The following is a 14,138-nucleotide window of genomic DNA, read 5'->3' as shown; positions in this document are numbered from 1 at the left end:
ATTCCAAGTCTGTGTGAGCCCTCGGTTCATCACTGGTGTGTGCTTTGCCCATTTCTCCAACACCCAGGCTCTTCGTGTGAAATGGTCCCACCTCAAGCTGCCCTGGGTGGATCTGGACTGGCTCATCGACATCTCCTGCCAGATCACAGAGCTGGATCTTTCTGCCAACTGCCTGGCGTCCCTCCCCTCGGTCGTCCCCTGGGGCCTTATCAACCTCCGGAAGCTGAACCTCTCGGACAACCACCTGGGGGAGCTGCCCAGCGTGCAGTCATCAGATGAAATCATCTGTTCCAGGTAGGCTCCTGCCCTGGGCCCCGGTGGGGGCCCCGGCCGTGTGAGCCTGGCTGCCCCCACACTCTCTGCCTGCAGAGGCTGCTTCCTGCAGTTGTGCTCCCTGATTGTAGCTGGTGCTTTGGAAAACAGGTTTTCAGCTAAAATAAGAGAAGGAAGTTGTGCGTGCCTTCAGCAAGCTCTTGGGCACAAGGTCCCAGGCTGCTGTCCACATGAACACAGAGAGTTCTGACAGGGTGGTTTGTCTGGCCCACGTGTCCACTGCTCTTTGCAGCCATGCAGGCCTGCTGGCCCATGATGCCCAGTCTTGGTCCTGCCGGCAGGAATCAGAGGAAGGGGGCTGGTGGAAGCAATGGGGCCCAGACACCCTGGCTTTTGGCCTACCTCCCAGGAAAAGTGAGCAGGGCCTCCGAGAAGCAGTTAACTGCACAGGACTCTGGTCGTGGTCTGACAGTGTGCCTGTCTCTTTTTCTGGGAGGCCTTGGGAAGACACCCAAGCCCCACCCTGAGGCTGCACGGGGAGGGGAAGGACCTTCCCTTCCCTGATGTATTGATGATCATGCCTGTAAGCCCTCGTTCCAGGATGTGAGCTGGTTTCAAAAGTTAAGGCTCTAAGTGAAGAGGAGAAAAGAATGTTGACAAGAGCAGAGGGTCAGTAGTAACTCATGTGAAAAAAGCCCCGTACAAAAAATTAAACAGCTGCCATGGAGTGGGGGGTCCTTAACCAGGGCAGACTTGAGAGTCCAAAAGGTTAAAAGCACTGCTCTCTGGACTTCCAGTAGCTTCTAGGACACCAGCTTGTTCCGTTATCACATACTTAAGAAAGGTTACATCCCTACTGGTCAGTGAACCCCAGACCCACCGACGAGAGCTCTGGTCTTTTTCTACACGACATAGTGACGGTAACACGATGAACACAAACCATGGTGGTGTTTCAGTGCACATTCCTTGTCCTTGTGCCATGAGAAAAACACGTTTACAGAGAAATATGTAGCCAAGGCTTGCTTCTGATGCCTTGACTTCCTTCTTTCCCAACTATAGGCTACTTGAAATAGACATTTCCAGCAACAAATTGTCCCACCTCCCACCAGGATTCCTGCATCTCTCAAAACTTCAAAAACTGACGGCTTCGAAAAACTATTTGGAAAAATTGTTTGAAGAAGAGAGTGGTATGTTTCATCATCAGTAACCTGATATATTTTGTTTTCTTCTTGATTTTCTTCTTGATTGGGATGTGTTTACCAATTCATGCTCTTTTATCTTCTAGCCACGAACTGGATTGGTTTACGGAAGCTACAGGAGCTCGATGTTTCTGACAACAAACTGACAGAACTCCCTGCACTTTTCCTCCATTCTTTCAAATCACTCAGTTGTCTAAACGCCTCCAGAAATAACCTGAGGGCGCTTCCAGATGCCTGGGCTTGTCCTTTGGTTAGTAACTTTCCAGAAACTGTGAAAGGAGCGGTCAGTCCCACAGAGCTGAGAGGGTGCACCATGCTGCCTCCCCTCGATGTGCAGAGTTGCTCCCATGTTATAGATGAGCCACTCAGCATCTAGCAGCTGAGGGTCTCAGGCAGGTAACTCACCCGAGGGCCAGTTCCCCGGCTTTGGGTTTGAGATTGGCACCATAGCACCTACAAGACTTTCCACAGCTATAGCCTGGAAATGGGATGACCCGGATAGAGTTCTGTCCAAAAACGCGAGGCCGTTCCTTTAGGACAGCCATAAAATAAGAATGAAGGAGAGAAGGCATAGTTTGCATCCATAGCACTCCCCTTCAAATGGTGGTTTTGTTTCTTGGGAAGATTGCTTGTTAAAATAGATGGAACAGCATAAAATATATTTGTGTTTTCTTGCTGTTATTTTTAACAGCAAATATGGAAATTCTCCATTCCTCACATTAATATTTCTAGTTTAAATGTATATGTGTGTGTGGTGTAGGCTCCTCTTCAGAACACTCTTCTGAATTGTCCCATTATTTTCAAGGACAATGGGCCAGGTGTCCTGGGGGGAGGGAAAAGACCGTGAGCCACCTTGGTCTCCCCAGGAAACCATTCCCACCATTCCCTGGAGCAAGGACAGGAAAACAGGGCAAGGATAGTCTGCATGCATGTGTGCTCAGTCGCTTCAGTCGAGTCTGACCCTTTTTCAACCCTGTGGACTGTAGCCCACCAGGCTCCTCTGTCCATGAGGACTTCCTGGCAAGAATATTGGAGCGGGTTCTTTACTGCTGAGCCACTAGGGAATCCCAGGAATAGTCTGTAGCCTCTTAATTAGCTGAACTGTATTTATTACAGAGGTTTTTGTAATGGTCTTATTTTTAACATTAAATTTGGAAAGTCTTTCTCATAGAAACCCCTGCCTCTAAAAAGCTGATTAATTCTCTTTATTGTCATACTCCTAGAAATGTTGCAAAGCATCCAAAAATGCCCTGGAGTCTCTACCAGACAAAATGGCTGTGTTTTGGAAGAACCACCTGAAGGATGTGGACTTCTCAGAAAATGCACTGAAAGAAGTTCCCTTGGGACTTTTCCAGCTTGATGTAAGTCAAGTAATAGCACCTTATTTCTCATTTTCAGCTTTTGCAAGAAAAGCACTCCACGTTACAGTTCTATGTACTTCTTCAGAGCTTTTGAGACAAAGAAAAAATAAGTTGAAAGAAAAGTTTAACCATCAAGATCATGCATGGTTGCATGCAAAGATTGAGAGGAAATGCACAAAATGACAACAGCTCTGGGAGGAAGGTGGAATGATGGGTTTTTGTTCTCCAGAATTTTCTTTAATGTTGACAGTAAGCACAGCCCAGCAGCCCCTTGGACTGACCCTCTGTGGTTCTGTCCCTTCCTGGCTCCCGAGTGGGCCTACCTGGCCCGCTGGCACACGAGGCTCAGGCAGCAGCATCGTCCTGCCTCCCTGCCCAGAAGCAGAAGAACTGGAATTCTCGAGCGTGAACTCAGGAAATGCCTTGTGCCAGAGCCCTGGTTGTGTGTGTCCTAGCAGGGCTGTTCCCAGACCTGTCTGTTTTTCCTGCCCCCGTGGGAACCTCTGAAAGCAGAGCATGGGTCCTAGTCACCAACTGGTGCACAGAGCCAGGCCCGGGTGGGGTACTCTCCATTGCCCCAGGGGAGTCCGTGTCAAGCCGGCGGAGGTTCCGTGACTTGGGCGGGTCATCCTTGGTGTTGCTGCTGCCACCGACCCCTGTCCAGGGTGTCACCTGGGCCAGCCCAGGGAGCCATCCCGCTCTGCCCACCCCTCCTATGCTGGTACTGTGGCCTCCAGGGCCTTCAGACTCTTCTGCTATTCCCAGGACGGGTCCACAAGTAATTGTCACTCTTAAGAAGTGTCAATTCATTCCTTTCATTCTGGAATAATTGCCTCGCCTTGATCTGAAGGGAAGGATCTGTTAACTGTCTCATTCGCCCTTTCTGCTGTGATGTCAGGAGGCTGAAGACTCGGTGAGGCCCCTCACTGTTGGAATCTCTGTGAGAGTGAATTGGTTGTAACCGTTTGGTTCCCCTTCCGGTCCTCCACCCCTGTGCTCTCTGACATTACCTTTGCCCTCTCTCTCTGCCCCAGGCCCTCATGTCCTTGAAGTTACAGGGAAACCAGCTGGTGGTCCTCCCACCTCCAGAGAAGTGGACCTGCAGGCAGCTCAAAGCCCTGGATCTCTCCAGAAATCACTTTGGCAAGTAAGCAGGGGTGTCTGTCCCCGGTGAGCTCTCAGCTGTGTGCATAAGCCCAGTCGCAGACCCATGGGATGGCATCCAGGCGGGGTCGATGAGCGGCCATGACAAAGTGCCATTTTCCGGGTGGCTGAGACGACAGGCATGGATTTCGCCCAGTTCTGAAAGCTGGAAGCCTGAGAGGGAGGCGGCGGCAGGGTCCCGAGGCTTCTCCTCGGCAGGCAGACAGCTGACCCCGTGTCCTGACCCCGTGTCCTCCCCCATGCCTGTCTGTGTCCTGATCGCCGCTTCTTGTGAGGACACCAGGCAGACTGGACCCAGGCCCACGTTCATGACCTCGTCGTAACTGGATGACCTGCTTAAAGGCCGAGTCTCCAAATACCTCACATTCTCAGATGCTGGGGGTTAGGGCTTCAACATGTGAGTGGGAGGGACACAATTCATCCCAACACAGTATCCTGAAATTTCCATTCTTTAGGGACTCCTGTAGAGTCTCCCTGTATTTAGCCTCAGTTGTCCTTCTGTTCAAAAGTTTTTGCCAGTCACTAGCCAATATGTGTAGACTGAATAAAAAGTACCCTCCAAGGTCTCCTTAGGAAGACCAGCTTCCTTAGTTCACTGGCTGAGGGCCACTGCTGCGGCATCTCAGTGGAACTTACCCCTCGCAGAGAGCTCCCCCGTGAAGAGAAAAGCGGCAGCCCCTGGAGTGGGCCTTCCTGCCAGGCTGCCCCTGCCTGAGACCGAAAAGCTCAGGAGTGGAAAACCGCCAGTCCCGCTGGCATTACGTCACCTTCTCTGCTTGTTTTTGTGTTTTTTCCCAAAAGACTTGTGAGCACAACTGGGGCAGTTAACAGACAGTGGCTGTGCACGCTTACACGTCGGCCACAGGGGCCCCGGCACCCTGCTGGGGGCATTTTCTCCCTTCTTTCCGTGTGCCATTGTATAGTCACAGCCCGAGTAGAAATGTCTTTGCCATGCTTTCCTCAAACTCGGGCGTTTCTCCCCCTGCAGAAACGAAGACGTCCTTAAAACAAAGCGCATTTCCTTTTTCACCACCAGAGGCCGCCAGCGTTCGGGGACGGAGGCAGGTGTGTGTGTTGCTGCCGGGAGGTGAGACGGCTGGGGGGCCTGCAGGGAGGCGTCTCCGGTCGGCTCTCGCCTGCAGTGCCCTGTGGAGGGCCCGTGCTTGATTCGGGCTCCTGACTGTGCCCGTGGCTCGTGTCACCCAGATGGCTGGTCCGTGTCCCGAAACCCCCTTTCCTGTCTGCAGCCCAGTAAGTCTGGCAGCTCCCATGTATGGATGGCCTGCTGTGTGAGAACTGCCTTACATGCGTCAGTCTCTCTGTAACCATCACAACATGATGTGGGTTGTGATTTTCCATCTTGCCGATGAGGAAACTGAGCCTCCCGGAGTGTCTTCAGTTCAGGCTTCCATAGCAAAGCACCAGTGACTGGGTGGCTTAACCAGCAGAAATATATTTTCTCTCAGTTCTGGAGGCTGGAAGTCCAAGGTCAGATGCACAGTGAGTTTATGCTGAAGGCCCTCTTTCTGGCCTGCAGACAGCTGCCTTCTTGCTCTGTCCTCCTATGGCAGAGAGAGGGACAGAGAGAGAGCCCGCTGGTGTCTCTTCTTATAGGGATGGTAACCCCTCGTGGGGCCACCCTCAGGAGCTCATCTAAACTTGGATCACCTTCCAAAGACTTCATCTCCTAAAGCCATCACGCTGGGGGTGAGGGCTCCCACTCACAGATGTGAGGGGACCTGATTCAGTCTGAGCACAGGGGTAACTGATGTGGGCAGGGGCTGCTGAGCGGGAGAGCCAGGCCAGCACTGTGAGTATCGGCCCTGGGCCTCGGGGCTGCGCTCTCCTGCCTCCACTCCACAGCTTCCTGTGAGGCACGCTTGGAAACACCGCAGTGCTGGGTCCTGCAGGCTGCCCTGGCTGTGCTGAGACTCTAGAGGCGCTTGAGGTCTTCCTCCAAACTCATGACAAGGCCAGTTCAGCAGAGAGCGTTTCTAGGAAAATAGTTTTTTGTTCCTTATTTCTGTAAGGTACAGAGAGAGGTGTGGACTTGCCCCTCACATTCAATCACCAGCCCTCTTTTTTAACCTGAAAGTCAGGAGTTCTAAAGCCATCAATGCTCATAGATCTATCCCTGTGGATACTGTCCAATGGAACCAATATTTAGGTTATTTTAGGTGTAATAAAACTTTTTTCTTCAGCTTGATTGATCTATATTGACAACTGCTTTTTAAGTGTAGATGGTGTCAGGTGGGAATAAGAAATGCCACAGAGGCCAAGACATATTTACAGGAGGTGAACTAAACAGTCTGCCTACCTGTTGCCCTTTTTTGATGATTACATATGATTGAAAAAATAATGTATCATAGTGGGACAGAGAAGAGTCCAAAAATAGACCTAATTTAGGAATTTAGTTTGACACAAGTGGCATTTCAATTCAGTGGGAAAAAGAATATTTTATTATTTTAATAAATAGTGCTGATATAACTGCTTGTCCAGCTGAAAGAAGGGAAAACACTGCACCAGCGCCCTCCTTACATCAGTTACAAATATCTCCATGTAGATGTCAGCTTGAAGCATTAAAAAAAAAAAGAAAATAACATTTAAGAGCATAAATATACAACTTGAATGTAGGCAGATCTTTAAAAGCTAGGTGGGAAATCCAGGAGTAATTTTTGAAAAAGCAGAATCTTTAGCATTGTAAAAAATGGGAAAACTTTGTTCAGTAAAAAGCATCGTAAGCAAAGTCATAATGCAAACAGACCAAGAGGAAATATTTGCAACAAAAATTGTTGCAACATAAACTGGCTTAAGTCCCTAATATACAAAGACAGCTTACAAATTGACTTTTTTTTAAGTCAACCCAATAGGCAGAAACTGGGCAATGGATATAAACAGTTCACAGGAAAGGAAGTCCAGATGGCCCAGGAAGAAACAGAAAGGCCTCGAACCTCGCTACTAGGGAAATGCAATTTGGAATTTCATAACTGATCCTTTTCAAAACAAAGGGCCTTAGGACTTTGGAAATTGAGTCCAGACCTGAGGATTTCACTTGGGAGGAAGGAAAAGCGAGCATTTTTCTTCTCATGGCTGCCCAGACGGGGTGGCGGGCAGGAGGAGGGCTGCTGGTGGACCTCAGCTGCACTCCCACCGCGGCAGGCCAAGCCTCGGGGGTTGGAGTGGACTAGAAGGGTGTCTAGTCCAGAAAGGCAGACCATGTCAGCACCTTAGGAGGTGGGCCAGCACTCCTGGGGGACTAGCCGCTTTTTCATGAAACCGCCAGAGTGCAAGACCAGAGGAACACGGGGCCCAGCGGGGCAGAAACACGCGCCGTGCCCTGGAAAGTGGCCCCGTGGTGGCCAGCAGGAACATGGCTGGAGCTGGGGAGGACCCAGCTCGGGAGGCTCCCTGGCAGGGGTGGGGGGCACTGTGCTGTCCGCACATGACAAGAGCCCCGTGATTTTGTCGATTTCATCTAGAGAGTTGAGGCCCATGCCTGGGTGAAAGGGAGAGACGCTTTTCCTAAGAGGGTTGTTCTCTTGGGCTGTTGGCCTGGGGTAAGGCATCATCTCTACTTGTTTGCAGATGGATAGAAAACTCCAAGTAGATTTATGTACGTTCAAGTAGTCACGTTGGCACAGTGGTCTTGTCCAAAAATAATTTGGATGGCCATTTTTACAGTAAAATTCAGACCAGCTGAGTCATAAATAATGTATGAATAAGTAATTACAGTTCATAAATACCTCGAGCTGTGCTCTCTGCCCAGCCCAGTGTTCAGAGTTTCCATTCTGGGCCAAGAAGTCTGTGACAGGTGTTGTCTCTGTGTAGAGGACAAGTCCCTTATTCCATCTGTCTGTTTCTTAAAGAGGCTTCTTAAACACCAAGGTGGAACTAAACATGGAAAGTACAGAGGCCATGTGTTCAGAACGTGTTCTCCGGGAAGAAAGTGGGTCTTTCTTGATGTTTTTTTTTCCATGCAAATTAGGGCAGGGTGAAGTTGATCATTCTTTTTCATTTAAAAAAACACACACACACTTTTTGAACATTTTCCTTTTAGAACAAGGATTAGTACAAAGCTATCCTTAAGAGTCTGTTGCACATTTATTTCTGTAGGGGCCACTGTGTTGAGTCCCATTCATGTGGTGCTAGCTGAGCAAATTATCCAGGCGCCAATATCAGTATTCTGTTATCGTCTCTCCCAGAACGTTCTCTGATGCCAGCTTACCCTGTTACCATTGCGACTGTGTCTGCATGTGTGGAGAAAAGCCAGAGTTAAGGGCGGAGCTGTGATCCAGGGCAGAGGCATCGTTTCAGCCTCACAAAAGAACTCCAGCTTCTCTGTCTTGTGTGTCTGGCAGAGAACTGGCTGAGAGGGCTTTGAGGCTGTTGTTTTATCTTGAATTTGAGCTGGAAGGGGCCCTCAGGGGGGTGCTCACCTGCCCCCATTCTCCCTGCCTCTGGAGAAAGGAGAAGGCACTTCAGAGATTCTGTTGCAATCCGACCCTCTGATTCCTATCAGTTTCCAAGCTTTCCCCACATTCTTTCTCAACTCACACACTCTGGTGCTGTAGAAACAGCAAATTTGATGTAATTTTAATAGGAACCTTAAAACCAGCATAATTACTGAAATCACTTAAATGTACTAGAGAGTTGACTCGTTCCTAGGAAGCATAAAAACCAAGCCCACATTATTATTTTTCAGTTAACTGACTGTTTTATAATTGAGGAAGTAATATATGCATTAATGTATGATAAACAAAATTTCCAAACTGCACCCAAGGGTGTGGAGTGAATATTCAGCCTTCCAGTGTTACCAAACCAAACTCGGGTCCACTCACCTGTGTCCAGTAAAGACCGTGTAGCAACACTGGGTCATGGTGAAGGCAAGCACAGCGTTTATTGCAGGTGCCTGTCTAGGCAGGCAAACTGTCCAGGCAGCCAGTGCTCAAGAGCTTTACCCAAAGGCTTTCAGGGAATGGTTTCTAAGACAGTGAGGGAGGGGGCTTATGGGGGTGGGAGCAGCTCACGGACATTCACCTGACTGATGGGTGGTGAGGCAGTCGGGAGTCAGCATCAACTTTCCGGTTCCAACCGGTCTGGGGTCTATGTGCTTGTGGACAGCACACAGTTAACACCTTCTACCTGACGGGGGTCTCAGACTCTGCAAAACAGCTCAAAGGACATGGCTCAGAATATTCTCTATAGCCCTTGAGGAGGAAGTAAAGGTCCTTGACTTTGTTTAATGGATGAATTATTATTATTTTGACTTGCTTGACTGTTTTCTTTTCTTTCTGCACTTTCTCAAGTTCTCTGATGAAAAGTACTCTTTGGAGCTGGGGAAGCCTAGAAGGCCCCAGTTTTTCTACAGACAAGAGGCGAGCAGAGGACATGGGGTTGGGGAGGGCTGTTTGCTGGGAAAGCCCCATAGGGTCCTGCCCAGTTACACCAGTGATCTCCTTCTCCAGAGAGAACTACGGAACTTCACGTGTCTGTGGTAGCAATTGCGTTTGTGTCTGACATCCACTATAACATATAGCATCTGTAACATGTGGTATTTGTAGTGTATATACACATGCTGATAACAACATGTAACATGTATACATATTGATGTGCATGTGTGGTATATGTGTGCATGCATATAACATACATGCATGCACATAACTTCATGTAACAAAAGTAAGCATGTAGGCATGTGTGTTGTGTGCACATGCACATAACATCATATAGCATGCATAATTATGCACACATGCATATAACATATCTAAGTGCATGGGGGGCTGTTTTTTCACATGTTTGCACACGTTTTATGGTACACAAATTTAGGCTTCTAGATACCTGCTTCCACACCTTGCTTTTTTGATTTACCAGTATCTCTTATGTATCTCTTCATACCCATACATGTAGACCCACCCCGTGCTTTGTAATAATTGTATAGAATCCCATTATTCATTTAACCAACTGCCTGTGGGTGGACATACAAGCTGTCTTCTACCTTTTTTACTGCAAACTGTGCCACTGAGTGTCCTTGTTCTCACATCTTTGCCACACATGCTAGGATGTCCATAGGACCATTTCCTAGAATTGGAATCCCTGGGTCAGTGAGATGAGCATCTCATTCTGATAGATTTGTCAAAATACCCTCTAGAGGTTTTACCAGTGTATGCACCCACCTGGCCTCCATGTCGTGATGACCCAGAATTATCTTCCAATGTACAGTCTGCTTTGCCATTTCTTTGCAGTGTGTGTACTGGAATTTCCTGCTTTCCTGAGTGAGTCTTTGGAAGTCCTTTGTCTGAACGACAACCACCTGGATGCAGTCCCCCCTTCAGTTTGCCTACTGAAGGGCTTATCAGAACTCTACTTGGGAAAGTAAGTACACAGCCAGCGCTGCTGCACCGGCCCTTCAGCCCAGGAAGCAGAATGTCCTTGTGTGAAACATCCAAGGGCACGGGAGCCAGGGAGACATTTCTACATGCCAAGAAGCAGCAGTTGGATTTTCAGAGCCAAACTTAGTCAAAGAGGTAGGGGAGGGGGAGGTAGGGGTAGCTATACAAGGATGTCTTCCTTGCTATTTCACTCATTTATAATAGGAAGAGCAGCTCAATCATCCATCCTTTCATTCACTGAGTACCTACTGCCAAATAGTGCTGAAGGATTCAGACAGTGTGCAAAATAATTCAGGCTACATTGCCTTGTCTAGAAGAGGTAGTGATCATCTTTATGATAGTGTAATTAATCGAAGAGATGGAGAAGTTGGGGTAGGGGACACTGTATTAAGCCATGGGGATTTGCAGAAGACAGAGCTGCCACTGTACCACTGGCTTCCCAGGGAGAAAGGCTTTGGAAAACCATGAGTGTTCAGTTGCACAGTCATGTCTGATTCTTTGTGGCTCCATGGACTGTAGCTCACCAGGTTTCTCTGTCCATGGACTTTTCTAGGCAAGAGTGGCTTGCCTTTTCCTGCTCCAGGGGATCTTCCCAACCCAGGGATCAAACCTATGTTTCTTGCATCTCCTGCATTGGCAGGCAGGTTCTTTACCACTAGTGCCACTTGGAAAGGCTTTGGATTTAGTATTTAAATGAAACACTTGAAATCAGGGCCTAAGATATTTGGTTTGGGGTACAGACTATCAGTGGCCTCCACAGGCCCAGGAGGCTGACAGGCTGCTGTGTGTATGTGTTCTCCCACGGTGCATGTGTGTTCTCCTGTGGTGCGTGTGTGTTCTCCCACGGTGTGTGTGTGTTCTCCCACGGTGTGTGTGTGTTCTCCTGTGGGGTGTGTGTGTTCTCCCGTGGTATGTGTGTGTGTGTGTTCTCCCGTGGTGTTTATGTGTGTTCTCCATGGTGCGTGTGTGTTCTCCTTTGGTGCGTGTGTGTTCTCCGTGGTGTGTGTGTTCTCCCGTGGTGTGTGTGTATTCTCCGTGGTGTGTGTGTTCTCCCGTGGTGTGTGTGTGTGTTCTCCCGTGATGCGTGTGTGTTCTCCTGTGGTGCGTGTGTGTTCTCCGTGGTGCGTGTGTGTTCTCTGTGGTGTGTGTGTTCTCCGATGGTGCGTGTGTGTTCTCCATGGTGTGTGTGTTCTCCCATGGTGCGTGTGTGTTCTCCGTGGTGTGTGTGTTCTCCCGTGGTGTGTGTGTTCTCCCGTGGTGTGTGTGTGTTCTCCCATGGTGTGTGTGTTCTCCATGGTGTGTGTGTTCTCCCATGGTGCGTGTGTGTGTTCTCCCGTGGTGTGTGTGTTCTCCTCTGCTGCGTGTGTGTTCTCCCTTGGTGGTGCGTGTATGTTCTCCATTGTGTGTGTGTTCTCCCATGGTGCGTGTGTGTTCTCCCGTGGTGCATGTGTGTTCTCCATGGTGTGTGTGTGTTCTCCGTGGTGCATGTGTGTTCTACATGGTGTGTGTGTTCTCCTGTGGTATTTGTGTGTGTGTTTTCCCATGGTACGTGTGTGTTCTCCATGGTGCGTGTGTGTTCTCCCATGGTGCCTGTGTGTTCTCCCGTGGTGTGTGTGTTCTCCGTGGTGTGTGTGTTCTCCCGCGGTGTGTGTGTGTTCTCCCATGGTGCATGTGTGTTCTCCCATGGTGTGTGTATGCCCTCAGCAATCCTAGCCTCCGAGAGCTCCCTCCTGAGCTGGGGCAGCTGGGCAACCTCTGGCAGTTGGACATTGAAGACCTGAATATCGGCAACGTGCCTGCAGAGATCAGAAAAGAAGGTAGGGCTTCCTCAGCATCACAACCCCGCCCTCTGCGCCCCAGGGAAAGACGCTCAAGTCTAGTTGTTCAGGACCTGTAGCAGACACTCCTGGGGACCCATGGAACCTCCCTCCAGCTCCCTTGTTTGGGAAGATGCTGTCAAGTTCTCCAGAACTCAATGGTTGCTGTGGGTCATGTGACCAGACTGTCTGTGACCCATAGCACCTAGGATGCTGTCTTTAGATCCCTGACTTTTAGATTTCACTTTTGGGGTGAATTGTATCACACCTTCTCTCCATAGACCCAAAAGTCTTCTCAGTCCCTACCTACCCCTATCCCATTAGAATACACAGCGAGTGTTCCTTCAGACAAGACTCTGATTCTCAAGAGCTGTGAGTGTCTTCCCAACTCTGTGTCAGCAGCAACATCTCCTTTGCCCCACTGTGGTTTTGCACAGGCCCCAAAGCGATGCTGTCTTACCTGCGTGCTCAGCTGCGGAAAGCAGAGAAGTGCAAGCAGATGAAGATGATCATCGTGGGTCCGCCGCGTCAGGGCAAGTCCACCCTCCTGGAGATCTTACAGACGGGGAGGGCCCCCCAGGTGGTACACAGCGAGGCCACCATCAGGACCACCAAGTGGGAGCTGCAGAGGCCGGCTGGCTCGAGAGCCAAGGTCAAGGATGATCGGCGTGCAGAGTCCCTGTGGGAGGGAGGGCGCGCCCCGGGCCCCTGCTTCCTCGTCTCCAGAGAGCCCAGGACTTTCTCTGCCCAGTGCCTGAGTCCCAGGATATTTGCAAGAGTCATCATGTACTGTTTCAAACCAGCTCCTGCCAAGGATAGTGAATCATTTCTTAAATGTCCTTGTATTTTTTCTCTTATAGCTGAGCTAAGGTTCCAGGGCAGTGGTTCCAAACCCTGGCTAACAGTTAGACTTCTTTGATGAGCTTTTAAAGACCACAATGCCCAGGCCTCATCAGCTCTAACCCCAAGGACTGTGATTCAGATGGCCTGGGACAGGGCCCTTCCCCATGGCGGAGAATGAACTACCGCTGTAGGAGTGAGACACACCAGTAGCTACCCCTAGCAGAAAGGCCGAGAAGGCAGCCCCAGAATGAAGGCCCTGTCCTCCTTGACACCCGCTTTCACCCCAAGTTCTGAAAAGTCCAGTTTCTAAGCCCAATTTAAATGAGTCCTTCAGTGAACCTGTTAATCATCCTGTTCTCCTTTTAGTATGAGACAGACGAAAGCGAGAACAGTCTTACACTTGAATCAGAAAAAGGAGCCTGTTTTCTCCCAGCCCAAGGGATGAGCAGGTGCCAGTGATGCCTCCCTTACCCGCTGCTGTGTGTGTGGCATACACGTGGCCACACAGGGACACAGGTGCAAGGAGGTCATCTGTGGAAAACTCAGCAGCCTTGAGGCCAGAGGCTGTGTAATGTTCACCACAGCCCCCAGCACGGGGCCAGCTGGAGACCAATTTTGCTGCAGAGTCTTTCACACAAAATCACTTTGCAAGTCATGGGAATCCAATTTGAGTCATTAGACATTTAAGCTGAATGTCTATTTTTTTATAACTTAAAAAATCTCTTTAGCTAGAAGATAATTGCTTTACAATGTTTTGTTGGTTTCTGCCATACAACGTGAATCGGTTATAACTGTGTGTGTATGTATATCTATATATATCCCTCCCTCTTCAGCCTCCCTCCACCACCCCTCTAGGTCACACAGAATACCAGGTTAGGCTCCTTCTGTTATGGAGAGTCCTCAAAAATCGAGCAATAAAACTACCATGAAAAGTGAAAGTGAAGGTCGCTAAGTTGTGTCCAACTCTTTCCGACCCCATGGACTATACAGTCCATGGAATTCTCCAGGCCAGAATACTGGAGTGGGTAGCCTTTCCCTTCTCCAGGGGATCTTCCCAATCCAGGAATCGAACCCAGGTCTCCCACATTGCAGGCA

General features: G+C 49.4%; 1 protein-coding gene across 2 annotated transcripts in view; it reads left to right on the top strand.

Moving 5' to 3' along the window:
- LRRK1 (leucine rich repeat kinase 1) overlaps positions 1 to 14,138 on the top strand; it is a 132,208-nt gene that overhangs the window by 83,122 nt on the left and 34,948 nt on the right. For both annotated transcript variants that reach the window (XM_065906482.1, XM_065906483.1), the window contains 9 exons: positions 68 to 294; positions 1,333 to 1,460; positions 1,559 to 1,722; positions 2,696 to 2,833; positions 3,868 to 3,980; positions 4,986 to 5,062; positions 10,237 to 10,366; positions 12,088 to 12,200; positions 12,638 to 12,852. In XM_065906482.1, the coding sequence (XP_065762554.1) occupies positions 68 to 294; positions 1,333 to 1,460; positions 1,559 to 1,722; positions 2,696 to 2,833; positions 3,868 to 3,980; positions 4,986 to 5,062; positions 10,237 to 10,366; positions 12,088 to 12,200; positions 12,638 to 12,852 (1,305 nt within the window). The remainder of the gene's footprint in view (positions 1 to 67; positions 295 to 1,332; positions 1,461 to 1,558; positions 1,723 to 2,695; positions 2,834 to 3,867; positions 3,981 to 4,985; positions 5,063 to 10,236; positions 10,367 to 12,087; positions 12,201 to 12,637; positions 12,853 to 14,138) is intronic.

The sequence above is a fragment of the Muntiacus reevesi genome, chromosome 15 (genome assembly GCF_963930625.1).
Source record: "Muntiacus reevesi chromosome 15, mMunRee1.1, whole genome shotgun sequence".
Classification (NCBI taxonomy): Eukaryota; Metazoa; Chordata; class Mammalia; order Artiodactyla; family Cervidae; genus Muntiacus; species Muntiacus reevesi.
The sequence above is the reverse complement of the archived record's forward strand: the minus strand, read 5'-3'. Positions and strand labels throughout refer to the sequence as shown.